Source organism: Ophidiomyces ophidiicola, assembly GCF_022830035.1.
Source record: "Ophidiomyces ophidiicola strain CBS 122913 chromosome Unknown scaffold_9, whole genome shotgun sequence".
Classification (NCBI taxonomy): Eukaryota; Fungi; Ascomycota; class Eurotiomycetes; order Onygenales; family Onygenaceae; genus Ophidiomyces; species Ophidiomyces ophidiicola.
The window spans coordinates 316201-342942 of record NW_026054649.1 but is presented as its reverse complement, the minus strand read 5'-3'; the positions used below and the strand labels follow the sequence as shown (position 1 = coordinate 342942).

The 26742-nt window shown below is 46.5% G+C and overlaps 8 protein-coding genes across 8 annotated transcripts; 3 read left to right on the top strand and 5 right to left on the bottom strand.

Annotated features, from left to right (window-relative positions):
- Positions 1 to 314: 314 nt before the first annotated feature.
- On the top strand, positions 315 to 4055 carry SPT7 (Transcriptional activator spt7; the record flags this gene model as incomplete). The annotated part of the gene is made up of 4 exons (XM_049252069.1): positions 315 to 1395; positions 1452 to 2599; positions 2653 to 3344; positions 3410 to 4055. 4 exons carry the CDS (start codon positions 315 to 317, stop codon positions 4053 to 4055), a joined length of 3567 nt encoding a protein of 1188 aa, XP_049108952.1.
- Positions 4056 to 5139: 1084 nt separating this feature from the next.
- Positions 5140 to 8120, bottom strand: ago1 (Protein argonaute; the record flags this gene model as incomplete). The annotated part of the gene is made up of 6 exons (XM_049252068.1): positions 5140 to 5336; positions 5388 to 7218; positions 7272 to 7420; positions 7486 to 7676; positions 7729 to 7844; positions 7908 to 8120. 6 exons carry the CDS (start codon positions 8118 to 8120, stop codon positions 5140 to 5142), a joined length of 2697 nt encoding a protein of 898 aa, XP_049108951.1.
- Positions 8121 to 11463: 3343 nt separating this feature from the next.
- RNA14 (mRNA 3'-end-processing protein rna14) lies at positions 11464 to 14748 on the bottom strand (the record flags this gene model as incomplete). The annotated part of the gene is made up of 5 exons (XM_049252067.1): positions 11464 to 11486; positions 11546 to 12247; positions 12297 to 13299; positions 13356 to 13787; positions 13846 to 14748. 5 exons carry the CDS (start codon positions 14746 to 14748, stop codon positions 11464 to 11466), a joined length of 3063 nt encoding a protein of 1020 aa, XP_049108950.1.
- Positions 14749 to 15193: 445 nt separating this feature from the next.
- On the top strand, positions 15194 to 16360 carry ASF1 (Histone chaperone asf1; the record flags this gene model as incomplete). The annotated part of the gene is made up of 4 exons (XM_049252066.1): positions 15194 to 15302; positions 15363 to 15402; positions 15464 to 15772; positions 16003 to 16360. 4 exons carry the CDS (start codon positions 15194 to 15196, stop codon positions 16358 to 16360), a joined length of 816 nt encoding a protein of 271 aa, XP_049108949.1.
- A 464-nt stretch (positions 16361 to 16824) lies between these two features.
- SRO7 (Lethal(2) giant larvae sro7) lies at positions 16825 to 20175 on the bottom strand (the record flags this gene model as incomplete). Its single annotated transcript, XM_049252065.1, has 7 exons — positions 16825 to 16850; positions 16908 to 17195; positions 17252 to 17373; positions 17431 to 17980; positions 18041 to 19627; positions 19687 to 20026; positions 20089 to 20175. The coding sequence occupies 7 exons, from the start codon at positions 20173 to 20175 to the stop codon at positions 16825 to 16827; spliced, it is 3000 nt and encodes a 999-aa protein (XP_049108948.1).
- A 405-nt stretch (positions 20176 to 20580) lies between these two features.
- LOZ57_003009 (uncharacterized protein) lies at positions 20581 to 21614 on the bottom strand (the record flags this gene model as incomplete). Its single annotated transcript, XM_049252064.1, has 2 exons — positions 20581 to 20713; positions 20767 to 21614. 2 exons carry the CDS (start codon positions 21612 to 21614, stop codon positions 20581 to 20583), a joined length of 981 nt encoding a protein of 326 aa, XP_049108947.1.
- A 1647-nt stretch (positions 21615 to 23261) lies between these two features.
- Positions 23262 to 24277, bottom strand: LOZ57_003008 (uncharacterized protein; the record flags this gene model as incomplete). Its single annotated transcript, XM_049252063.1, has 4 exons — positions 23262 to 23647; positions 23722 to 23881; positions 23937 to 24077; positions 24206 to 24277. The coding sequence occupies 4 exons, from the start codon at positions 24275 to 24277 to the stop codon at positions 23262 to 23264; spliced, it is 759 nt and encodes a 252-aa protein (XP_049108946.1).
- Positions 24278 to 24745: 468 nt separating this feature from the next.
- On the top strand, positions 24746 to 26694 carry LOZ57_003007 (uncharacterized protein; the record flags this gene model as incomplete). Its single annotated transcript, XM_049252062.1, has 5 exons — positions 24746 to 24854; positions 24908 to 24988; positions 25056 to 26283; positions 26345 to 26555; positions 26608 to 26694. The coding sequence occupies 5 exons, from the start codon at positions 24746 to 24748 to the stop codon at positions 26692 to 26694; spliced, it is 1716 nt and encodes a 571-aa protein (XP_049108945.1).
- Positions 26695 to 26742: the final 48 nt, after the last annotated feature.

Here is a 26742-nt window from a genome sequence, read left to right as displayed (position 1 = left end):
CGCTGGCGCTGGAAGGCCGGAGCTGGGGCGGTCCCGTGACTGCTCGGATCAGAATGGTCAGTCTGGGCGCTGCTGATGACTTCCACCTCCGCAAAGAATCTCCGCCAAAACCGTCGCTCGACCAGCCATCGACTCCTCGACACATTCATCGCCTGCAACCCCGGACTGCGCGCCGGAGTGGCTGTTGCACCCTGACCTACTATCTTATGCCATTTTTCCGTGCTCCCCAACCCGAGATTGCTCTCCGCTGAGGCGCGCTCATCAGCTGGAGGGCAGCCCCCTCGCCCGCCCAGTATCGCGGGTTTGGCGCCGCCATGTCGCCCAACCAACACCACGCCTGGCTCCCTCCAGGGCATCTCCGTCCCCCCGACAACCAGCACAACTCCGGCTCCTCTTTCAATGGCCTGTCGAATGGTCCGTCGCGCCCCCACACGCCCCAAGTAGCTTCCCGTGCGCCAGCGGAGAGTTCCCAGGGCGGAAACCCGGTATTAGACCCTGATGTCGCTCCGGAAGAAGACCCCCGCGTCACCGCCTTTAGAGAAAGCTATAAACGAACGGAATCAAGGATAAATACGCTATTTGGTAATAAAACTTCAGAAGACGCACCTCAAAACGATGCCGAGCCTACGTCGGGTCCTGCGGAAGCCGCTGCCCTTGAGCCCCAAGCAGCTGCCGCTCCAGCACCTCCACGGCGTCCTGCTAGGCGACTGGATGAGGATGACTACGACGAATACGACGATGAAGAGGAAAACAGGTCTAGCCCTCATGCTCCTCCATCCCCGAAATCCAAATCCACACCTTCGATCACGGAAATAAAACTCGAACCTTCTCCTCCCCCGAAACCCGGCATTCCCCTAAGCTCTGAAAACCAAAAGGATTCCAAAAAGGACTCTCTAGAAGATATCAGAAAAAAGTTAGAGCAGGATAAAAAGGAGACTGAAGAAGCTGCCAAAAGAAGCTTTCGTACGATATTCTACACTTTGGAGAATGATCGTGATGCGATGCTAGACCAACAGCGGCTGGAGGAATCAGAGAGACAAGTCGAGGCTGAAATGAGTGGTCAATCTGGAAACGATAACACCTCCGCAAATGGGCAACCAGCATATGGTTCGCTGAGCAGTGCCAACCTCGGAGCATCGAGTTTGACTCTGAAGAATCTCATCGCCCGGATCGATATGAAGCGTAGTGAAGTTCAAGCTTCAGATGCCGAGCTTCGAAGTTTAATGAGCGAAGTCAGGAAGAATCGCAGTAAATGGGCAAGCGAAGAGAAAATCGGCCAAGAAGAACTCTATGAAGCTGCGGAAAAGGTACTAAGCGAGCTTAAAGCCATGACTGAACACTCCAGCGCCTTTCTCACCCGAGTCAATAAAAGAGACGCCCCAGATTATCATAACAGTAAGATCGAATCCCACTCTTCACGCTTTTCACCTTGCACTAACTAAGGAAAATAGTCATCAAACGCCCAATGGATCTTGGGTCGATGACCAAAAAGCTGAAAGCCCTTCAGTATAAATCGAAGCAGGAGTTTGTAGACGATCTTAACCTGATTTGGGCCAATTGTTTGAAGTACAACACTAACCCTGAGCATTTTCTCCGAAAACATGCCCTGTATATGAGAAAAGAAACAGAGAAACTGGTGCCTTTGATACCGGAAATTGTCATTAGGGATCGTGCCGAGGTCGAAGCCGAAGAGCGCAGACTTCAACTTGCGGAACTTGATGGCGGAGAAGAAAGTGATGATGAGCCAATCATGTCATCTCGAGGACGCAAGGCAACAGCTACGAAAGGGAAGAAGGGGGCGGGAGCTGGTCGCAAAGCGCCTGCTAAAGGTCTCCAGTCGACTCCTGAAGTCAAGAGCAATATACCATCTGACGCCATCAGCACGTCCCAAGATTCAACCATAGATGGTATTTCAGGTGCTACATCAACACCTCCTCCCGGCACCTTGACCCCAATTACATCAAATAGCCAAGGACTTCCTGCCACTGGAATCCAAATGGATGCCCTAGAGATAGTGGGGTTTGTACCCGCGGCCCCTGCTTATAACAGCGCTTTATCTGGACTGGCTGTAGAATTTGAAGATCCTGAATATAAAATATGGAAGCAAGTTACGAAGAAAGATCGTGCTCTTGTCGCTGCCGTGAGACACCGCCTTTTCAAAGGCGATAGATTAAATTCCGAGGAGCCGGCTCTCCTTCGGACAAAATCTGGAATGAGACGGTGGCTTAAAAACCAGCAGGAGGCTTCAATAGAGAACGATAGACAGACAGATTCTAGCTCCCAAATGGTACAACCGGCAACTACCGCTGAAACTTTTGCTGAAGGTATCGAAGAGGAAGAAGAGCAGATGCTTCCAGATTACTATGATCTTATGTCGGCCGTCCCTGATCTACCAGCGCATTTACAGTGGAAAGAAGACTCTGAAGGGAATGTGGTTGAGACCTCGGAAGAATTCCTGAGGATTCTTCCAAAGGGGTTGTTCACAGCACCCCCAAGTAAATTTTCCAAGAGAATAGATGCAAACTTAAAGCAGACCCAGGAGACTAGAAAGATCTGTTCAAAAATAAGTATTGTAAAGCAGATGCAACAGCAATCTCAGGTAAGCTGTTTGGTTCTATACTGTTGCATATTTAATCTAATACATGTCAATAGATGTATCAAAACCAATTTCAGAAGTATCAGCCAGAGCCACTTATTGAGAAAGACGTGCTTCCACATGTGATGAATGATGAGGGGCCAGTTATAAACCCTTGGGTTTGCAGAGCCGCTCTTCAACGCTCAGTTGCCAAGGTTCTTTACCATACTGGGTTTGAGGAATACCAGCCTTCGGCTTTGGATGCTATCACTGATGTGGCGGCGGATTTCTTTTCTAAAATCGGGGCAACACTCAAAGGGTATATGGAGTGTCCAAAGGTTATGGTATCGGACGAAACAACGAATCCATCGTCAACAAAATCACAATGGAAGCTGCCTTATACTCAAGAACAAATGATTCTCCACACACTCCAGTGCGTTGGGACGGATGTCGAAACTCTTGAGTCATATGTCAAGGACGATACTGAGCGCCATGGCGCGAAATTAGGTGTTATCCATGAACGCCTGAAAGGCCATCTCGCAGAGTTGCTCCGACCAGCCCTCAATGACAATGCCGGCGATGGGTCAAGTGCTTTCAATGATGGAAGTGAACAATTTATTGGAGGTGATTTTGCTGAAGATATTGATGAAGATTTCTTTGGATTTAAGGAACTTGGTTTGGACAAGGAATTTGGCCTTTCAAGCATGAGTGTGCCTTTACATCTTCTCCAGAATCGGATGTACAACGCTCATCAAGCCCAGAATTTAAAGTATGCCCCCTTCGTTTGCCTAATCACCTCTTGGCTATATTGGAAAATACTGACAGTAACCCAAGTTCGTCTCAAACGACATCCGCTCTATTTCCTACCCCACCTGCCTACCCACGGATCACATTACAGACTCTCCCTCGGCACATCGGCTTGGTTCAGAACTTCTTCTTGGCAAAATTACACGCCAACAACGATGATGCACTTGTTGAAGATTTGGAGTTGCCGCCAAAACAAAGACCAAACGCAGCAAGGCCTCGTATTCCGGCATCTGGCAAGATTCCCCCACCATCAGGTCAAACAATAACCACCAGCCCTCAGAAACGACCGGCACCACCCTCAGCAAATATTGGCGCTGTGAAATCTGGACTTTCTGAGCCGAATAGGAAGAAGGCTAAGAAAAGCCAGAATGTCCCGCTTGGTCTTCCTGGTAGGGATGGCGCTGATAGTGCGAATACAGTTGGTTCTGCCAATCATGTCAAAGCAGCCGTCTCCTCGAAACTTAACGGCATCAAGTCTCATGATGGCTCTAACGGCTACAAAGGAGAAAGCAACAATGGCGGCCCTGAGAGAGCAGGAGAGGCGCTCAATGGTAATCATGGGGACGATGATGCTATGGACATTGACGACAATCATGCTGCCGATGGCAACTGGGCAGGCAATTCTTCCACTGCGCCCGCTTCTAATGCGGTCAGTGTAAATGGCCATGCCTAATAGACAAGCTGTTTCGATTATTCTTTTACTGGTAAACCCATGTTACAACATTTGACTCGCGAACTTTTTTTCGGCGCTCGATTCGTCTAGCCTCAGCCTAGGGTATCGATCTTTCTCCGTTGTTTGATGAAATATTGTGCATTATTACATATCCTTTTGCTTCTCAGTCTTGTATACCCCTCGTTTGCTATACAATACGGCAAGTTTTTGTGATTCCCCTCCGAGGTGTGTGATTGTATTTCTTCAGAAACCCTGCTTTCCTTCATGCATCGGTGGCTAAGTTGCGCTTTTGTTTAGAGCCTTTCCTTCTTGTTTTTTTTTGTCTTCATTTCCCCCGGAGGGTTGTTTTGGATATGATATCCCCAGACAAAAAAAGGGTTATCGGCGACGGCTCAACGGAAAGGGCGTTTTTGACGGAATTTCTTCCTCTATTTTGCTGTTGCCTATCTCCAAATAATCAATAATTCGACTCATTTCTTTGGTGGTTGATCCGGCTTGAAACCCAACTTTTTTGTAGGTATTTTTATTGCTAAATGTTTTCTTTCACCTAAATTTCCCGGTCCCAAGGTTGTGTGGATAGTCTTCGTTCAATTGATCAACCGTGCTGAGACTATTAACTCTGTACAATCCATCTGCCTACAATACATTTGACAAATTAGTCGTCTTCCCTACACTAGAAGCACCTCCAGTTTCGTAGGTTGGCAGCAAGCTTCTTTTTCATTTCTCTGTAGCATAGATTGCGGCACCTGCATAGTGCTGTATCACTTACGGAATGGTCTTATATTTAAAAAACGGATTCTACCAAAGCCAATTTATCAAGACGTGATGTTTATATTCCCTAAAGAGCTACCTATAACAATCCTAGCAGCTAGCAGTTTTATCCACCTACCGCCTATGAATCGTCTGATAGATCAACAGCAATGTCAATATCGTATAGTTAAAAAAAAAGTGCTATGCCCCATATTTTTGTGCTATTTCGTTTTGGGGTCTTATTGAAAGAATTGGCATTTTAGAGGAAACGAATTTGGATCGGATCAAATTGGCTGTCAAAAGTACGAGAATTCTGCACAGAACTCATGGCGGTTTAAATGTACCACATCTTAAATCCAAGCTTATCTCCGGCTGGCATGGGCAATAAAGCGGGTGGTTCTGCCGGCTTCTGTGGGGGTGGTGCTTGATTCAATTTAGTACCAGGCCCAGACTGTGGACCAGAACTCGCAGGAACATTCTCGTGTGACCTAGCACGGTTCGAAGCCAGATGGGCGTAATAGACGGCTGGGACTAGAGAAGCAAATTAGTTGGGAGTATTGACAGATTTGAGGAAGAACATACAGAGAGATACAGAGGTAGTAGATCTCATGTACTGGTAACAGTGCTCATAGATCATGTTCTGAAGCTGATGGGGCGAACTTCCGATTTCGTCAACAAGAACCTGGTAGTGTACTGGACGAGAGGTTCCCTGAAGTGCAACGTGCGACCACAAGAAAAAGTCATAGCCGTGTGGGTTGGTAACGTCTCTTTCAACAAGAGTGCCAGGGAGTGGGTTGCCATTCTTGTCAGCAGCATTACGGTCATTCGAATCTGGAAAAGCTCTGATGTGATGTCTTTTCGAACAAATAATGACAGTAACTTTGCCTTCCCATTCTTTACCCATCGCGATGTCTTTGAAGATATCCTTAATATGTCTTATTTCGCGCTGTAGAACGTGTTGTTGCTCTCCTTCAGATACACCGTCTCGAAAGTAGTAAAGATTCTGCGGGTTTTTGCCTTTGCCGACATTCATGACCCATTCACGGATCAGAGGGCCCAAAATATCACGAATATTGGCTGGGCTTATTATCTCTCGTCGCTCACCGTTTGTCTCGCAACCGGCGTTGTACCTACCACCAAATGTATCCATACAAATGGTAAATGACGCCATGCTGGGAGCATGGCTTCCTGGGGAGGCATGAGAAACATCAGCTCCAATCACCATTGTAAATGGTGGTAGGGACGGGTTAAATTTGGAATTAGATCGTGCAGTTGTTCCTCCGAGTTTAGCATTGATTTTCATCAGCACGTTTGAAATGTACTGGCCATTGTTCTTTACTACTTGTCTTGACTGAAGCACTTGCGATGGGACACCAAATCGACAGTCGCAGGACTTTTTAATGCGAAGATAATGAAAGCTATGGCGATCTTGCACGATCAAAATCAAGAGCTGCGGGCGTTGATTGAATTTGTTACCAACCGCATGGAATAATTCGTAAACAGCCTTCGCTGGATCCTGCGGCAACTCCATTATAAGCGGGCGCGTGGTTTTGACATCGCCACCGTGTCCTTGATATGTTCGAACAAGGTTGTCACAGAAGCTTTCGATCTGAGAAGTATCAATCCCCTGGCGACCTTTGAAAAAACCAACACCCCATGACTTTAGAGGCGTCGTATTTGGGAGGTAAAATTTTTTCCCACGGAGATCCCAGCGACCATTGGTCCCAGGATTAAATTTCTGATTTCCCCCAAATAGAATCTCTGGGTTCGGGAGCAGTCTGGCCTTTGACCTCACCATTGTGTCGCTGATTTTGAGCCCATATTCCTTGAGCACATCATCCTCCGGGTGACGAAGATTTTTCTTGCATCTTTCAATGGCCTGGCGTCTTTCAGCTGGCCTAGAAACAGCAAATTTGATCATTTCTGCCGTTTGAAACTCGCTAAGCTTAAATGGATATTTCTGCGCACGATACACTGCAAGAAGCTCCATAGGGTAGACAACTCCGGGTTTTGTCATTTGCACAACAGGAAGCTGCCAATAGTCCAGTTTAATGTTGTACTTTTCGTTAAAATAATCGTAAATAGTCGTTGTCTTCTTCGAGCCGTCGGGAGTTTTAACATCGAATGTGTATTGTTTCGCATTGACTAGGAGAAATTCCTTGATAATCCATTCTTTTTCGGGGCAAGGACACCCGCGATAATTGGGTCTAACGCCCAATTTACGCAGGCGATTCAACAACTGAAATTGTTTAGATGGCATATGCCCACCATACCCGTCATCTAGGGGTTTTGAATAGTGCATGAGCTGTTGGACGTCACGAAGATCCATCATTCCGATAGCAAGACCCACGAGGGACCACAGAGACCAGAAGCACGAATTAGAAACGTCAACATTCACCGCCAATTTTCCCGGCTGAAGGAGCCTGTTAGCTAGGTCAACTTTTACAATACGAGAGTAAATCTTACGTGAACCGCCCGAATGGCTTGATAGATTCCTTTATACGCGAAGACACCTGCACCAAGATCATGCTTTGGGTTGTCTTCCGAGAAATAAGATCTCTTAACCGGAATGAAAGTACGACTTGGGGTTTCGCGTAGAAGGTGATCCAGGAAGTCTTGTATGCATTAGCTTTGTCATATTTATACTACTTAGAAATAAGAGTAACTAGGAAATACTTACTAAACGACTCCTGAGCATCATCCTTGAGCGAAGTAACACCACGGAGATATTCGTCAAGAATAGCCAAATTGATTTTTTTCGTTTCTCGAACTACTAAACGAAAGGCATTGCTTCTCTTCGAATCTGATCGGCCAACTTCAGCATCCAGGTCAATCACAATGTTCAACTCTCGGGGAAGCTGAGTAGTAGACCTGGTTTTTCTGCGTCAGTAAGTGGCATGGAAATTTCAGACATCCAGCCTACCATGCCAGCTTATTTCCATCAAAAATCCAGAATTTTCCGAGCTTTTCTTGTCTAACTTTAGAATTCCAGACCTTATCCAGAACAGCACGTTTTTCAGCGCCATTTCCAATGAGGACCTAGATATGCGTCAACAAGTCCCATGTAAATAGATAAGATGTTCGGTGAAGTGATAGACTTACATCGTATTGATAAATTGTTTTTGTTGGAAACTGAAGAATTGGATACGAGTTGATAGCGACTGAGATCTCCTTGCCGGTTGTATTAAAGGCGGGCCGCTTAACGAGAGTTATGTCTTCAAAGTACTGGTCAGGGTCAGTTTCATAAAATACAGGATTTCTCGAGAACGCTGGGCCTTCCGTCAATTTTTTTTCAGTCGTGTTTTTTGAAGACATTGCTGAAATAGAGATTGAATACTGAAAAGAATACAAATAGAATAGCAAATATAGCAGAAATATGGCGATTGAAAATAGAGGGCAGTGCAGCGATGCGATCAGGAAATGGGCGTTGAGAGAGCTCTGACGAGTGAGAAAGAAAGAGGAAGGAAGAGAGTAGAGAGGCCTTTATATTCCCAGGCAGAGACTGGCTGAGAGGTGAATACTTGAAATGGTAGTGATGCAGAACAGTGAATTCACGTAAGCCAGCCAAGTTTTCAGAGCCACGATCAAGCAAAAGTGAATTTAAGAAATTTCAACGGATGTGTGAGTATAGTGAGTACTTTTAAAGAGAGTAATAAATAAAAGGAGGGCCGAATGAAAAGTACTAGATTAAGTGATATAGCTAAGAAAGCCATATAATAAGTGCCCAGTGCCATGTGGAGGATATTGCCGACTTTTGTTAAATGAAATTATATGAAGGTAACTGTAAAAGCAAACTGAAGCATGCTTACCGAGGAAGTATAACCTATCTGAACATCCATGTTACGGCACATATCTTCACTGGGGGGATTGATAACATGGCCCAGTGAAGGCTGAGCAACGTTTCGTGGACTCGATGGAGTACGGATTGGCGATGTTACGCGGGGGGAAGTAGCTGGGGAGCCTCTCTGAGGCGACAAGACCCCTGTATTAACTGGAGACGGGGGTTGACGACCACGAGGGCGAGAGGGTCCTTGCGGTGGTGGCCCATCATATTGTTGAATGGACACATTAAATGGTGTGTCTTCAGACTTCTTGTCTTGGTTTGCAGCGTTTCTGCGGCGGCGTTTACCTGCCCCTGCCATGAAAATACGGTTCTCTAACTCATATCTGTTAGCATTTGCCAAATGTATGTCCACACAACACGTCGGTAATTGATTGGCATCCAATAGCAAAACGCAAGTCAGCCGATGGAAAGCCTAAATTCGACGTAAATGAAAATAATAGTCACTGTGCACAAAAGGCCCAATACAAGGAAAATTCCCGGGGCAGTACAGATGTTGTCAAAGTATATATTGCATATACCGCAGCAATCATCTTCAATCATGAGGCTGTTCGAGCAAGACGGTGTGCCACGCTAGAAATTCGAGTGGCGCGTCCCAAAAACACCCACTAGCACTTTCAGGGACAGATATGATGAAAGGACCAAGCTTTCGATTAAAGAAATTGCAGCTCGACGAACGTCAAGTCTGCGGCAGGAGTCCAAAGTCGGGTGTCCAGTAACGCAGGAAGTATAGGAAGGGCAAATAAAAATACTGACCTTTTAAAGCCTGAAAAAAAAAGTTGCTGAATAGATTGGAGAATAACCCAGTACAGAAGCTGCTAAGATAAACAGTAGGTCGACCAACAAACAGGACAGAACAGATTATATGCACCACAACAGATAATGAGGAGTTTAGAGATGGAGAGATGAATGGAGAGAATGGGAAGATGAGAAGAGGGGGAGAGAAAAGGAAAAGAAGGAGGTTGGCGTTAAGAACACGTTCAGATCCAAAAAAGGAAAGCCTTAGTGTTGGCTGTGGTCGCCCAGCAACAGCCGTGAATGAAACACAATAAGGCAACAAACATGGTGGAACATTGCGGCCAGCATGCTGGAGTCTCATCTGCAGTGTTCCATGGCAGGGTTATGAAAGAGCTGCAAGGCCCCTCGCACTTGGGTGGCCTGTCAATGACATTGCAGAGTGGCTTGACAAATTTGGCTGGTGAGGCCTATCTCTCTAAAAGCTTTGCGGATGCTGTCTGCAGCATTGCATAGTACTGCATAGTTACATCTGCAAACCTAGCGATATTGGGAGAGAAAGACTGAAAACAAGAGGTCTGTCATGGTGTCCATACAGATAGTTAATAATCTGCAAGTGCTCTGTATGCATGCATATGCATGCATATGCATGCATACATCGTATACCCAGTCCATAGCCATGTATCCAGATGGGAAGGCTCGCATCGTTCAATGGCCTTTGTATACTTTTGTTACAAGCCTTGCAGTTTGACAGTATATAAAATCATTGGTGGACGACCAATAGAGGGTAAGTGTGGATCACTAGTGTAGAAGGTCTGGAGAGCATGATGCATACTCTGTACGGAGTATGTATGTCTTTTTACTAGGAAGGAGGCTCGCCTACCCAGTAGGAGGCGAAGTGAGAGAAGGCCTGCGCTAATCCCGAAGTGGCCACGCTAAGCTTAAAGTGGTGCCAAGAGGGCGACCAGCCAGATACGGGCTAGCGCCGCACCCCAACAACCAGTGACAGCATGGAAAAACTACTCCGTACAAGGTTGACGTCGCTGGATGGGCAAAAGTATACGGGTATAAGGGCGCTCATCACTCTTGATCTGATTGCCTTGTCTATAGACCTATCTTTAAGATAATCTTGAATACATCTTATACCTTGGTTACTTTCCATACCATTGAAGTCTTGTGATACTGTATATTTGTGTTCAAGTTTGCTCCTCAGGTTCTTCAGCCTCAGTACAATCTGAACTCTGGCATACCTGAATGGATTCTCTTTGACACTCAGGTTAGGCTGACTACTCAACCGCGTACGCACCTTGGAGATATTGATTACATCCAATTCTTAACTAGTTATCGGTACCCGCAAAAGCTGACAACGAGCACCCAGACGACAGGTCTATAACACCTTTGCTTTGAATTCATTCCGATGAGGTTCCGACACCTGTCAGTTATCAAATGCTGCTTTAAGTGGAGTAGCTAGTTAGTTTAATAAGCAAACTGTACGGTGGTTAGGTAGTTTACTATTGTCTGGTATACTCCGGAGATATATCGCAAAGATACTCAATCGAGTTAATAAATGGTACCACATAAAACAACACTTCAGGTGGTCGGATAATTCATTTATATATATATATATATATACGGAGTAACTATGTATCGGCCGATCTGCTGGGGCAGGGGGTAGAAAATGGGCAATCTCAATCTGAGGGTTGAAAAGAGGGAACTGCAAGTAACAATCATGACATTATGAAACTAGGCTTGCCATTTGACTATTTAACTATCGTACATGCATACGGGAATTCGTGGGTCGTCAGCGAAAACGAAAGCCCCCCCCAAAACCGCTCCTCAATACGTATTCGAATCCCGAGGAAAAATGGACTATTCGAAATGAAACGCCCTGTAAATGCAAAAAGAAAACAAGGGAAGGCCATAGGGCGGCGAGTGTGTACACTAAAAATAAAATGGTGGACACGAGTGGTAAAAGCACGCAAGTGGGCATAAACAAAGTAGCCAATTTATCTAGCACATTTTTGAAATCATGGGGGACTTAGAGGGTCGCAACAATAAACGAACGTAGAAAGCAGCATTCACTTAGGAATTCGCACGGTATGCTCCTATAGAATATTTAGTAACCCAACATTTTCAACATACTGTTTCGAGGTAATTTACGTACCGCCATATTGAGAGCGCCCCGCAGTACTATGATTTTGGCGTAGCTGCGACACTGAAGATGGGATATCAATTTGCCTGAGCAAATTCACCATATTTTCCGGTATGAATCTTACAGAATCATACGTGGATGCAGGAGGAATGATACTGAGAAGATACACAAGATCTCTTGGAAGCGGCTGTGCCTGCGCTGCCACTCGAGCTTGACCAAGATTGCTTGCATTACTTCCGTTGGCATGGTGTGTTCGTTTTTGGTCCAGCCTTCTACCAGCCGCACCCTTGAGTGGCGATTCTCCTCGCATAAATTTCCGTGGACGAAAATCATCATCGTGGTCATCAACTGGGAATGCCCGTTTTGGAGACCCGGTGACACCAGTCAAATAGGCGGGTCCTGCAGGTGAGTCACGGAGGGAATGGCCATCAGAGGTCTGCCCAGGTAGCTCAGGTTTCACTTGTGTGGGCGAAACAATAAGTTGAATAGCGGTTGGGTCAAAGGTCGGGGAGGAATAACGGTGGGCGAATTGTTGGAGCATCGCATCGTCAGGGAATAGTTCTCTCATCCGGGCCTCCAGGTTTATAATTTGAGTGAGGTCGCCATATCTAGACTCATATTCATGGAGAAAAGCGAATATCGGTTTCGCCTTTGCGACGTTTTCAGGGGATGATGCCAGTCTTCGGACAGTTGTCTCAAAGACCGCCCTTGCATCTATTTCAAGATTAGTAAGGACCCCATTGCTTCAAAAGAATTGACATACTGGTAATATCGTTGATATCAATGAGGTGTTTGAGGTATTCCAACGCAAAAACCTCATCATCCGGGAAAAGTTTTGCGCCTCGCTCAAAGATTTTCGTTGCTGCGGGGTCTTTATAACAATGGTACTCAATCAATGCACTTGCAATATAAACATCACTTGTGATCCGCCCGCGTTTACGTGCATCGGCAAAGATCTGTCGTGACCCAGCAATTTCTCCGGGCTTTCCTTTGCCTTGAATACGGCGCATCGCCCGCATGAGAGCGATCCAGGCATGCGATATTGTCTTCGAGAGGAGGGCAATGTGTTCGCCGTGCAACTTTTTCACAGTCTCGATTTCATTAGCTTTTGCAGTTTCCTTTGCCCTTGCACCATCTACTTCCTCATCTTCATCCTTATTATTCCGAGCAGTCGGTTGTGTCGATTCCACTGAAAACCGTTCCTGAATTTTCGCCATATCCTGTGCCTCTTGGCTTTTGGCCCTTGTTATTAGGTCGTACAGGGCATCAAGCAATTTATCATAGGGCTCCCTCACGGCAGCTCCACGCTTCGAACGATCTTGTTCGGATGCAGATGCTATTTCAACCTGATCTGCTAACTTGAATCCAAGTAAAGAGCTTTCTGGGTTAGCTTCAATTCCTTGCTTGAGAAGATCAGTCCCTTCTGTATCCATGCCATTTCGAAAACAGAAATCAGCTGCGTCAAACCACAATTGTGGCATAAATCTCAAAGCCATCAGTGCTTGTTTGTAGACATACAAAACGCGGGACTTGTAGGCGGGGGCATCTTCTTCCTTGAGTACCAGTGGATCATCTATTTCCCATTTGATCCAGCGTCTCCAAATTTCAACTTGTTTTGTATACTCGATATGACCGCTAAACCCAGGGGCAGGTGGTAGCTTGGGAAGTGAAGTACGAATAAGATCTCTAGTAATATTTTGAAGCTCGGTGTAGGAACTTCGAGCGGTCATATACGAAGGAGATTTTTCCTGGATGAATTTTCTACCCTTTAACACAGTGTCAGTATTTGAAAAAGACGAGGCGTTGAAAAAAAGGAGTATACCGTGAGCTTATTGAGTCCCATTTCAAACTGATCATACTCTTTCCACAACGCATTAACAGCTTGCATAGGTATGCATATGGCTCGCTGATACGCCTTCCGAAGCAAATCCATTTTTTGTTGATCTTGCCACCCGGAACCGCCAATATTACCTGAGCCAGATTTGATAAATTGAATGTAGTCAAGCCAAACTGGACCCGAATCTTTATCAATACCAATATTTTGTAGAGCAAAGTCATACGCAGAAGAGATGATACGTCGCGCATGTCCGGTAGTATCTGTCATCAGATTGTTACGGCGACGCACATAGTCGAGATAAACAGACCACAAATGAACATTGGGAATATTAAGAAGACTTTTGTTAAAAATCTGCTCCAGGCGATATAGTTCGTTATACTCGGACTCCATATTCGCATACGCGATCCATTGGTCAGCCTAGAAAGAGGTCGTTAGAGCATATGTGCTGCATCGAGAGAAGTACATGATTACTTACTGCCCAAGGGAATAGTTTGAAAAATCTCTCATAGACCTGACGGGCACTATCGAGCTTATTCCGACTTCGGTGCTCACTAACTAATTCTAGCCATGCGCCGGTATCACCACGAGGATCGGCCTGAATTCTATCCTCCAATATTCCAACTCTGTCATGGGGTAACCGGCCTTTGGAAACAGGGGTGGGGGTGGGGGTCACAGCTATGGAGCTGCTGGTTGACTGAGCAATAGAAGGGACTGCTAAAGCTGTTTCATCTGGTTTGGACATAGTATCACTCTGCAGTAAAGCAGCAGCAGGAGGAGCAGTAGAAGAGAGGTTATTAGGAACATCATGTGAAGTTGGTTTGTCTGACACAGTCTGTTGCTGCGATACATGAAATGAAGAAACAGTTTCATTGAAATTTTGAGAAAGAGAACGCTGTTGTATATCTGCAGGAGTTGAAGTCGTATCCTGAACATGATCTAATACCCCAGGTGGTTCGTATTCAGTATCAGGTCCATCCCCTTCACCAGCCTCCCCTTCCTGAGTCTCCACGTCCGCGACATCAATATTTGAGTTCACGGCATGCGCAGATGGATACGCTGAAGATGAGGTCATGGATTCGGATCTGGATGACGACTTTGAAGGAAATGTGCTATTTGAATCTTGAACTTGAGGTAATTCACCGGAGACATTCCTCCGTTGCAGAGAATCAGGACCAGAAATATCAGCAACATGAGAAGAACTTGGTACGATATTTTGGGGATTTGTCGAATCCACAGAATATTCATGTCCCACAGTCATCGAAGGGTCATATTCATCTGAATCTGAACCATCCTCCCCGTGATTTTCACCAGTCTCATAGCTCTCCATGTTCAGTGCTTGAGATCGAAAGAAGGCACGCTCGGCGTCGTCGTCGGCCATAGAGATAGCGAGGGCAGATGCCCAGATAATTATTAGACCTGCAGAAGAAGCCTCGTTCAGTAGAGATATTGACGCCCAAGCTCCGCGACTCACTTCAGCAGTAAGAATACTAGGCAGTGATTTAAAAGGTCAAAGAACAGAGTGCTCTCAGATGGAGGAATTGGAAGGAGTGTCAAGTGAAAGAAAGTTCGAGAGAACTTGTGCTGGTTGTCTTCGTTGTTTGCCTCGCCTGCCATCGTAAGAATGCCGCTTTGAAAAACTGGTCACTGCACGTGACCTGGAAGAACCGCGCTAGGGAAACGCGAGTCTTTTAATTGAACTTCACGCGTTTCCGAGAGTTCACGTCTCGACACGAAGAACCTCCTCTCTATCCCGCGCATTCTATTGACTGAGATATCAACCGTTATCTCTAAATCAAAATCCTAATATTCCATTTACTTTTCCAATGTCTGTAGTATCTCTTCTCGGCGTAAGGGTTCTGAATAACCCCGCAACCTTCACCGCGCCCTACGAGTTTGAAATTACATTTGAGTGCCTTGAGCAACTTCAAAAAGGTGGATTTTATACCCATATATCGTAAAGCTGTAAAGCCAGTATATTAACAGTTTGGCTAGATTTGGAATGGAAGCTCACTTACGTCGGCTCGGCGACATCGTAAGATTTTGCCCCTCTTCCCTTGGATCTCCCCAGAGTGTCTGTGCTGACAGCCTCGGAGATCGGAGTTCGATCAAGAATTAGACTCTTTACTTGTTGGGCCAATTCCAATCGGTGTCAACAAGTTTATCTTCGAAGCCGACCCCCCTGATCTCAAACGAATTCCTACTTCAGAAATCCTTGGTGTGACCGTGATACTCCTTACGTGCAGCTACGATGGGCGAGAATTTGTGCGCGTTGGATATTACGTGAATAATGAATACGATAGTGAAGAACTTAACGAGGAACCTCCATCAAAACCAATTATCGAGAGAGTGAAGCGCAGTGTATTGGCAGAAAAACCTAGGGTCACGCGATTCCACATTAAATGGTACGTATTCACATCGTAGACATGCGTTCAGTGCCTCTACGAGGCTAGTGACTATGGCCGAAGCACCTCAACCAGTCCCCCCGCAGCAGCACCGGCTGTCTCTCCACAACGTTCTCTCAAAACTCAATCGCAGAACGTCAAGGGCCAGCTCTGGGTTTTGACCTACATAATTCTCGCAAATTTCTTTCCGTAGTGAACGACTGAGAAAATGCCGACTAATACCTTAATAGGGATTCCGACTCAGATCCGACCGACTTTCCCCCTGAGCAGCCAGATGCGGATGTTCTGGAGGACGACGGGGCAGCGTACGGTGCCGAAGAGGTCGAACTTGAAGCAGCTCTCCATCGTGAGCTAGAAGAGCTAGACAAGCAGGACGATGATAAAATGGATACCGGTGAACCAGTAGATGCCGATGATAACGAATCCGAAGCTGGAAGTGAGGATTTAGAAGGAGAAACAAGTGGTAGTGACGATGAAGAGGAAGAAGAAAACTTTGGAGCCGAGGACGAAGACGTCGAAATGGGGGATGACAGCAATCCTCCTCCAGGTCAACAACCCCAACAACAGTCAGCTGTAATGGTTCACTGAACAATGTCAATGTGATTTCGTTCCCGATGGCTTTACCGTCTTTTTTTATGAAATTTTCACTTTAATGTTCACGCAGCGACTCTACGATATCCTGTTTCAGCCCATCACGTGGAGGGGTTTTTTTTCCCACCGCCAGGCACCATAACTCTTCAAAAAAATTCTATACATGTTTCTGTTGGTGCTTTATTGATTTTGTCCTGGTCCTTTTAATGATCGGATCCAGGATGAGAATTTTTCATTTATACAGAAATATTATTCTCAGGGCTTTTAGGTAAACTTACAAGGCCATATACTCGATCTTCTGCTGGCAAACTAACTAGACACGGGGGAAATAGCTAAGAAATAGAATATTACCTCAGGTCCAGAGACTAGAACTAATTCAACCTGTACGCGCGACATCACCGCAACCCAAGCGGCGATAGCTTATAAAAATCATATGTGAAAAGAAACCGTAAACCATTGTTCTAGAGTCCGAATTTGGACCCAATAGCTATCATACAATCAGCAAAGGGGAGGTGGCAAAAAAACAAAAGGGCAGCACACTTACCTCCCAGAACAGCTTTCTTTTTCTGGTTCTTGAGATACTTGTTCACATCATTCGCAAAGCCGCTACTATTTTGTTCCAGCCTCTCCATATTGTCACCCATGATCCCAAGCCTCTCGGTTCTCTCCTGAACCTGTCGCTGCATGTATGCCCAGTAACCTTCCTGGGGATCCTGGTTTGAAGATGCAGCCTGGCGGGTCCGGTTTTCGCGGTTCTCTGCTTGTCGCTGTTGTTCCTCTTGACGCATTTGCTGGATCATTCTTTTGGAAGGGGGACGATCGGGGCCACCAACTAGTAAAATTTAGAGGGGAAATTCCGATAAAAAGGCATTTCTGGGTTCTACGTACTCAAGAGGTCCATGTCACTTGTTGAAACATGCTGGGTACCGGAAATCCATTGTAAATTTGAGATTGTTGGCCGGGGCGGGACTTCTAGTTGGGGATTGAAAAGAATATCCGCGCACCGGTCCCTAATAATTATAAGCTTCTCCTTTATCATGAATATTCCCAGAAAGGAGAAAACATACAGAGAAAGCCCAGCACCCCAGACATTGACCATCGCTACTTCTGACGGCCCGAACCACCCTAACACATCGCCTGACTCGGTGATACATGCGTCACCAAATCTTCTCACATCAAGAAGCTCATTGATGGGTGTGGAAGCAATCTCTTTTAGAGCAGGTATAGAGTAAGCCCTGGCTTTCCCATCGCCGAATAATCCGACTAAGCTACATGCTTCTCCTCTTCTGACTACCGTTGCCGAATCGCACATAAAGTCATCCCATGATTTGTTTGCCCCTTTGGAAACAGATGGCTTGAAAATACGGCAACCCGAAGGAGTCACGGCAACAACTATACCATTCACTTTGTATCCAGTTCTTAGGCTTGATACGGCATTCTGAGTAGCAAGAGCTTGTTGGCCGTTTTCAGCATTAATAGGACATATGGTCAAAATCCGATCATCAAGGGAAGAGACACCGTCGAGTGACACCATGTAACCGTCGGAACCTGGCAAGATTTTAAAAGTGGCAAGACGACCGCGATTCGTACCAACAAAACACACGATGCTCGAGTAATCTTGGTTTGTTAGTAAGTCAAAGGAGCGGTCATATATCAGGAGCAAGTTAACGAACTCACCATCGCCTTCCACTGTAAGAACCCCAAATTCGATACACGTTGCCCACTCGGACACAGTTTCAGGAGAGCTATGACTTTTCATAATGCTAGTTCTTCGATGTTGTTTGCCAAAATCAGAAGGATTCGCCGTATGAATTATTTTTGGGCCACGCATATCCATAAAAGCAATACTACCAGATTGATACCCAATACAGACAAACCCGACATCACTATGCTTTAGAGAAGTGACAGGCCCTTGGCGCTGATCAAAGAGTATTAGAGGAATAAACCCTTCCTTCAAGTCAGGGTCTGCCCGATGGGTGACATCTGTAACGAGTCCAGGTCCTTGATTATTTCCTAGTGGTAAATCGCTCCCGGCATTCTGATTGCGGTTCCACCTAAAAACAACTACTTCACCAGACTTTAGTCCAACAGAGAACTCCCCTGCTGAGCCTGCTAGAGACATTTGTGATACCTCGATGTTGTCATAGCGTCCTACAGCCCTAGCAAGATCAACCTGAAGGACGGTAGGATTTTCAATTTCATCATCATGTCCTGTATCCCATAGCCGAATAATACCATCTCCATGGGCCACTTGCACTATATCACGACTTTCGAACCGTTTCATATGGCGCTTCGCTTCTGCACCTCCGACCAACAATTTAGGACCCTGGGCTCGTCTTTCTTTCCAGCCTAACCACCTGGTCCGTTCAACTGATGCTAAGGTTATTCTATTTGCGAAAGGGTGGACCAGGGACAAAGACAGGTGTAGCATGTTTGTTGGTGATATCGAATGACCACTAGGGAAACTCAAGGTCATCAATTCTCCAGATGATAGTAACGCAATAAGTGCGATTGGGTCTTGCCAACCACAGAAATGTGGGGATGCTCGGGGAATTAAGCAGAAATCAATGACTTCCGCATTAGGCGGAGTCGACAGCTTGTCCTGACGCTTTGGTGATGCAAAATGGCTAGAAAGCAACTGCCATGAGGACGTCTGGTAATTTGGAGTTGGCCCAAAGTCAAAAAAGGTCAAACCTTTGGTTTCTTGAGTGGTCGAAGAACCGCCAGCAACCAGCAGACCTGTGTCATCAGGGTTATTACCCTTACAGCACCATGCCACATGCAGAATTGGCTCTTTCAATGAGAATGCGTCCGGGTTTGAGCTATGAGCTCTTGGTGTAGGGCCTGGAGTATCAATATTGGTGTCCGTGAGGGTTCGAGCCATTACAACCCTGCCATCTTTTGGGTCCCAAAACACAAGGCTGGAATCATCATGAGCCGTTAAAATGAAAGTCCCCGTAGGATGCCAGATTGCTTTTGTAACCCTGGGTCGTCGGACATCCCGCAAAGACGATGGGTCAGGGCTTCCTCCAGGGGCACCAGGTGGTATCTCAAATTGGAAATATTTCACGGGAATGTTTTGCTTGACAGAAAATATCACAGCTCCATCAGAATATCCAATTAGAATAGTCCCAATATCTCGTGGATGAAATGCCAGGGATACTATGGGGAGAACCCGGGCACGGGGATTACGTTCCTTCCAGAAATTTGGCAACTTAAAAGGTGTTACAGTCTCTCGATCCAAATCGTACGCAACAATCTCTCCTAAAATTAATATTAATCTTGGTACTTAAGAGGGACAGGGGATTTTCCATAATGATTACCATTTTGTAGCCCAATAAATGCATAATCCAGACTGGGATCAGTCAAAAGAGCCGTAACCAATCCTGGCGGCGCATATGAAGCCACCATCTTCCTTTCCGGGAGAGAGAATACGCAAATCTCATTTTTCGAGTCCATGCTTACAAGCTTTTCTGCAACAAATTGAAGTGTGGTTACAGACGCTTTGCGGGGCAGCTGGAACACAGCTGACACCCTTTGTTGCCCGAATACGTATACTTGTCCCCCGCCATATTGTGTTTCGCTTGTACCGACAGCAAGTAGGGACTGCACCGGGTCATATGCAAGAGTGCTGATGCGTGAATTTATGCCATAACGAGCAACCTAATTTGGTAGCAAGGTTACGAAATGATTCGCTGCCCACATGTAGGGCTGAGAGTACTCACCACATCCAGCATAAAAAGATCGGAGAACAGACCGGTGGAAAGGTCATTTTGGATGCCAGCCTGTTTGCCTCGTAGAAAGTGAGCCATAGTTCATGCACTTGAAATATAATAGGCATTCATTTGGCGACATTCGAACGTCGTGATCCTGCTGGTGATGACGAAAACAGCTTATCGAGCATTAACACGTGAAGATAACAAAAGAATATACAACTACTGGGTAAATATTATCCCGAAAATTACATAAGAGCGCCAAGTCGGAATATCCCTGCAATAAGTAGAAATAAAGTTTGAATTGACTCAAGCGCCAAGAACCTTCTAGAACCCGACCCGAAGACCCCTTTCTATGTATGTATATCCCATTGCAAGGCGCAATACAAATAAACGAGATGTCTGTCGCTCCCATCATTAAAAAACCCAGTGAAATCCTAAAATGAATGGCTTGCTGAAAGAAAGGCTCGCTTAAAGCACGAAAAAAGAGAGCAAAAAAAAAGGTTATGGGAATTCTAGAGTCGATAATTTGGCGAGTCGAGCTGTCAAAGCCCGGCGGGCGGTCAATTCTTCATCGTCTTCACGGTTGCGATAGTATTGTCGGACAACTCTGAGAATATTGTGGTAGCAAGAATATCTATTTCATATCAGCAACTGAAGCATCTTCATTTTGGACCTCCTAGTACTGACAATAATAATCGAATTGGAGCGGATTTCTCATCCATATCGGACTGAAAGCCCTCAAGAAATGCCGATGACGCCGACTCAAAAATCTCAGCCATCAGCGGGTCTCCCCACAAAGCGCTGCTGAAGTCAACGAATCCTGATACCCGTTTTGTTCTTGGATCAACTATGGTCTGCGACGGTTGCCCAATGTTAAGAATGACTAAGCGTGGTAGCTTAACGTCGTCAAGGCACGCAGAGAGTCGCATTGCATGCTGTCGAATTTCAGGGTATGGTAATGATATAAAGAGATTTTCTGCATCCCAGATGAGAGAATCGAGTAATGCTAAAAAGGCCTGCTTCCAAGTCCGACATCCAGCTCCGGACGCAACATTGTGTACAAGCCCAAACTGGGAAGAGGTGTGCTGTGCTATCAAGTTCAAAGTGGCGCTCACACGTCTGTCGATGCCTTTTTGCTCATCTACTGATAAAGAAACGTCTATTTCAGAAAGTGGCAATCCGCGAATAGAGTGTCTGAGAAGATACGAGGTGCGTTGAGGTATAGATGGGTTTTCGACTTTGCTAAGTTTGGGGATCCCGTCTATTTTGCTTTGCGATAGTAAAGAGAGAACTGCAGCCTCTGTCTCTAGATTATATCGTTCATGGCGGAGGACCGGTGTCGAGAGCAGCGGGCGAGCCTTAAGGACAAGCTCCAAACCATTTGATAACTGGAGAAAATGGAGCGGGTGTGAATGGCCTTCGAGTAACCGTATGTTTTGGATCTTTACCCCAGGAAATAGAGGCTTGAGGAGGCGCTGAAATGCAGAGAAATCGGGCCCGGGGACGGCGGGGCCCTTACACATCGTAGAGGACATGGTGAAGTTGGAGCAAGAGAAATGGTAGGTGGAAGTCATATCTTGAGAAAGCATATTTAATAAATGGCGATGAAAATAAAAGCTTCGGGCCCCAGGACGGACGTCGCAGCCCCCAGGGTAGTAGTTCATCGCGGAACGGGCCAACAACGCAGGGCGCGAATAATCACTCACAGTCAGGCATTCATAGATAGACCCTGTCTATCCGGGACTCCTTCTTGAGTCAAGAAAACAAAGGTATAAAAATGGGTCCGGGCCTTGCGATTTAAAGAAGATCAGACGAACTCTAGGCGCGGCTTGGGGCCCACATACTGCGAAAAGGGCGGGCCACGAAGGGTTGGCATGGACCTCAGGTATCGGCAAAGAATACTGAATTTAGAACATCGTAAGCAGCAGCCAGGCGCGCACAGTGCATTGCCAACGGCATCATTGGGGCCGCGCTCGCTTCACAAAGCGAGAGGAAAAGAGGGCCGTCAGCGGACGAAAAGGCGCTCGTGTGGCTTAAGAGGAACGGCGAGTAGCAGCGAACCCTGGAGCCTATGGGAGCAGTTCGAGACAGCTCGACGAGAAGCGAGAAATGACGACAGACACGGCGTGTCGGATCGCTGGTGGACATGCCTGCAAATTGCTTGCGCGGGAACAGCGCTCAGTCGCCCGCTCGCCAGATTTTGCTTAGTTGAGAAAGGTATGGTTTTCGCTTATCGCCAACTGAAACCCAGAAACATGAGTAATCCTCCGCGGTCGCACCAATGAGCAGCCGCCGTTGACGAGGTTTTCTTATTACCAGCTCCATCGCAAATGCGACACTCGCCATGGTGTCAAGGTAGGGTGCCAGAGCTAAGAGCGTCGCTGCTGCAGCCCGCCCGTGCGGTGTGAGGCCTGGCGACGGGGAAGCCCGTCCACGATCGGCCCGCGCTGAGAGTCTGTCGCTTAGGCGATGTCAGCACCAGGGCGTCGCCGAGTTCAAGCCCGCGCGGTGTGTCTGGGGGACGGCTTGTCCTTGGCTAGTTACTAGTTACTGTACGTAGACATCGCGGAGACACTTGGATCTGCCGCCACTCGTCCTATCACGGCGATTTCCGCCCCCTCGTCCACCCGCTATGAGAGGCTGTTGGGCTGCTTGAATCGCGTGCTCGACAAGAAAGTGACGGGTGAACTCCTTGAAGGATTTAAATTCCGCGCTATACCCCAGCCTCGAAACGTCGGCCGCCTATATTCCAGACACCAAGAAGATACCAAGCGAACCGGAGTGGGAGCCACTGTGTGGGCGCCGCCGAAGTCAGCCAGAAACACAACAACTACCGAAAACCGCGCCGACCAGGTCCAGCGACAGAGGAGGGTCATTCCGCCTTCGTATCACCTTCCATGTTTGGAGAGGCGATTGGAGCTGCTTGTGGGCGAGGGGTTGGGCTGTAGATCTCAGCCAGATTGTATCGTTTCAGCTCGTCGTAATCTCCACCTACAACACTCATGCCACATATGTTCTACCCAACAGTTAGGCTCTTGAATCTTCTCAGGTGCATTGGACAATTTTCTTGATGGAGTACCCCTGGCGGATACTTACCTGCATGACTTCGACAAGTATCAATGCATCATAGTTTTTCAGGTTAACTGTGTGGCCTGGGCCGACAGCACGGGCGACAAGACGGATCAAAGTGTCTCTTGGCCATTCGTGATTATTCCGAACGCTTGGTCGAATCGCGTACTAGTTATACCAACGAATCTTTCGCTTAGCACTTGGCTGAACAGTAACATTCCAGCCATGATATCTCTCCACTCAGATGGATGACCCATGGAGTTTGGGGGAGGAAGCAGCGGTACCTTTTTCGATGCACCGTCCGAATGGAAATGCGGCTTCAGTATCTCATTGGCAAGATCCTCCAGCCCTTCGCTCAGAATCTTTCGCGTAGACGTGATTGGTGTGAGCCGCTTGACATATCGACTTCGCTTCTTGTCCGGATTTGCCCGCGCGTCCATGCATATTCGATGGACAAGGTCCACGGGGTCAATCGTTTTATCCACTTTGATGAACAGCACTATCCCCAAGGATTAGTAGACAGCCTTCTTATGCCGCTGTAAGCGGCAGCATGTTAGCCGAGAATGTACGCACAACACGGGACATCCAACTTCACAGCTTGGAAAAGTGCATGCGACTTCCTTGGCTTCATGCATTCAACCTCCCTGCGAATTTGGGCCTCGATGTCGTCTGTATCTTCCTTTGACGGTGCATCTTCATTTCCAGCATCGTCCTGCAAAGAGTTTGGTATTTCCTATATTGCATTTTTAGTCGATAATTAAGACAAAAATCACGAATATTCAACTCACCTGGGATAACAAATCCAATATTTCAGCAGTACATTTACCCTCTCTTCCTCGATCACACGTCACAAAAATGCCAGCGTCTCCGCTCTCAATGGTGCGCTTTACATTTTGGTTTGGATGGGGAGTTCGCCAAAGTTTCTTGCGCTATAGATATATCAGAAGCTGCTTGTAGGATACGATCCAGTCACTCCGCCAAATTGCTACAGCACAGTCTCTTGTCACTGAGCTCCGCCATAGAAAATAGGAATAGTGCATTTCAAGTCACAACCTACCTTCGGCGCCTTTCCTGAACTATCGCGAGCATCATGCGATGCCGCTCGTTTTTTGACACTACCCTCTCCCATATTGGTGTTCAGTGCTTAGCCGGCGTTGACCCGATAAGTATTTTCGATTCACGCCCGCTTTTTGATTCACCAAGTATCAACAAGCCCAATCGCTCTACGGCGTAATTCTGGCCGCGTTTGTTTCCACGCATCAAAGCTTGATCGTGCGGTTCAAAGGTCGGAAAAGCCGCCTGTCCAATCACAGGCCCTAGTTGGATCTGCGAGGCTAATCTTTTTGGGACTAGCAGCGTTCTCGAACTCTTCTGATTGCCGCTTGACATCATCAATCCAGGTTTCTTCGGAGAAATGGTAGCAAAGGTGGCCTGTCCCTTTCTAAAAGTAGCACAGGGAGCTCGGAGATGCCGGAATATATTTACCGCAATGAGGGGCAGGATCTAGATACTTCCACTTCGGATACACGGTGTGAATCTCAACATTTGAATGATTCTCCATCATCAATTATTGAACCTCTATCCGCAATAATTCATCATGACGACGGATATCGCTACCAGGGAGCTTAAAAACCCCGTCGATATCGCTGAATATCTATTTACGCGTCTCTATCAGCTCGGTATCAGGTCTATTCATGGAGTGCCGGGTATATTATTCTCACAGCTACTTGATTCGATCTTTAGGTCTAATTGCGTCTAGGTGATTACAACCTTGTTGCCCTGGACTATGTTCCAAAATGCGGCTTACGATGGGTTGGTAATTGTAATGAGTTGAATGCAGGTATGTTTATAGTCTTTTTAATTGCGTGACCAAAGTCAAAGAAGCTAAATAAGAAAACCACTTATAGGTTATGCGGCTGATGGTTATGCTCGAATAAATGGTTTATCTGCACTTATAACGACATTTGGGGTGGGAGAGCTATCCGCTGTAAATGCTGTTGCTGGTGCTTATTCGGAATTTGTTCCAATTATAAACATTATTGGCCAGCCAAGCACTGCTTCACAAAAAGACGGGATGCTTTTACACCACACCCTTGGTAACGGTGATTATAATGTCTTCGCTAATATTAATTCCGGTATTTCATGTGCTGTTGCAAAACTGAACGATCCCCATCAGGCTGCAACTCATATTGACAGCGCATTACGTGAATGCTGGATTCGTAGCAGGCCTGTCTATATCACTTTACCAACGGATATGGTTCAAAAAAAGGTGGATGGAGACCGCTTGAAGACTCCAATTGACCTGAAATGGCCGCCAAATGAAGAAGAGAAGGAGGAGTACGTTGTTGATGTCGTCCTTCGGTACCTTCACACTGCAAAGAAGCCAGTCATCCTTGTGGATGCATGTGCAATCCGCCATCGCGTCTTGGATGAGGTTCATGATCTTGTTGAGAAATCCGGACTGCCAACATTTACTGCACCAATGGGGAAAGGTGCTGTCAATGAAAATCTTCCGAATTACGGTGGTGTATACGCCGGTGATGGGTCCAACGCTGGGGTAAGAGACATTGTCGAATCTTCCGATCTTATTTTGAGTATTGGAGCGATCAAATCCGATTTTAATACCGCAGGGTTCACCTATCGCATTGGGCGGCTGAATACGATCGATTTTCATTCTAATTACGTTGCTGTGCGATATTCAGAGTATCCTGGAGTGGGTATGAAAGGCGTGCTTCGGAAGGTGATCCAGCGTATGGGAAAAGTAAATGTTACTCAAGTTCCACGGCTCACAAACGAGCCTCGCGAAGACCCTACTACCGCATCGAAGCCGGTCATTACACATGACTGGCTCTGGCCAACTGTTGGTAAATGGCTGCAAGAGAATGACATCGTTATTACTGAAACTGGAACCGCAAATTTTGGTATTTGGGAGACTAGGTTTCCTAAGGGAGTGACCGCCATAAGTCAAGTCCTTTGGGGAAGCATCGGCTATGCTCTTGGTGCTTGTCAGGGTGCTGCCCTCGCAGCGCAAGAGGAAGGAGATCGCCGTACCGTTTTGTTTATCGGAGATGGCAGTTTTCAATTGACTGCGCAAGAACTAAGCACAATGATTAGGAACAGACTTACGCCAGTCATGTAAGTATTGCTGGGTCCATTGCCGCTGATATCCTTCCATGATTTCTGACACGTTTTGAAGTTTTGTGATCTGCAACGAAGGTTATACGATTGAACGGTATATTCATGGCTGGGACAGCACATATAATGATATTCAAGAGTGGAAGTATAAGGACTTGGTGCCGGCATTTGGGGCCAAACCTGATCAATACAAAACATACCAGATTCGGACAAAGCAACAGTTGCTTGATCTCTTCGATGACAAGGAGTTTGGTGCGGCTCAGCGTTTGCAGGTATGATCCAGTAATTGGTATTAGTTTTGGACTTAATCTGACTCTGATATAGCTGGTTGAATTATATATGCCCAAAGAAGACGCTCCCACTGTGCTGAGATTGACAGCTGAATCTTCAGCTAAGAGAAATGCAGCTTAGTTATTGAGGTTAGGAATCAGGCGAGCTGAGATTACTGGGTTGGCTGAA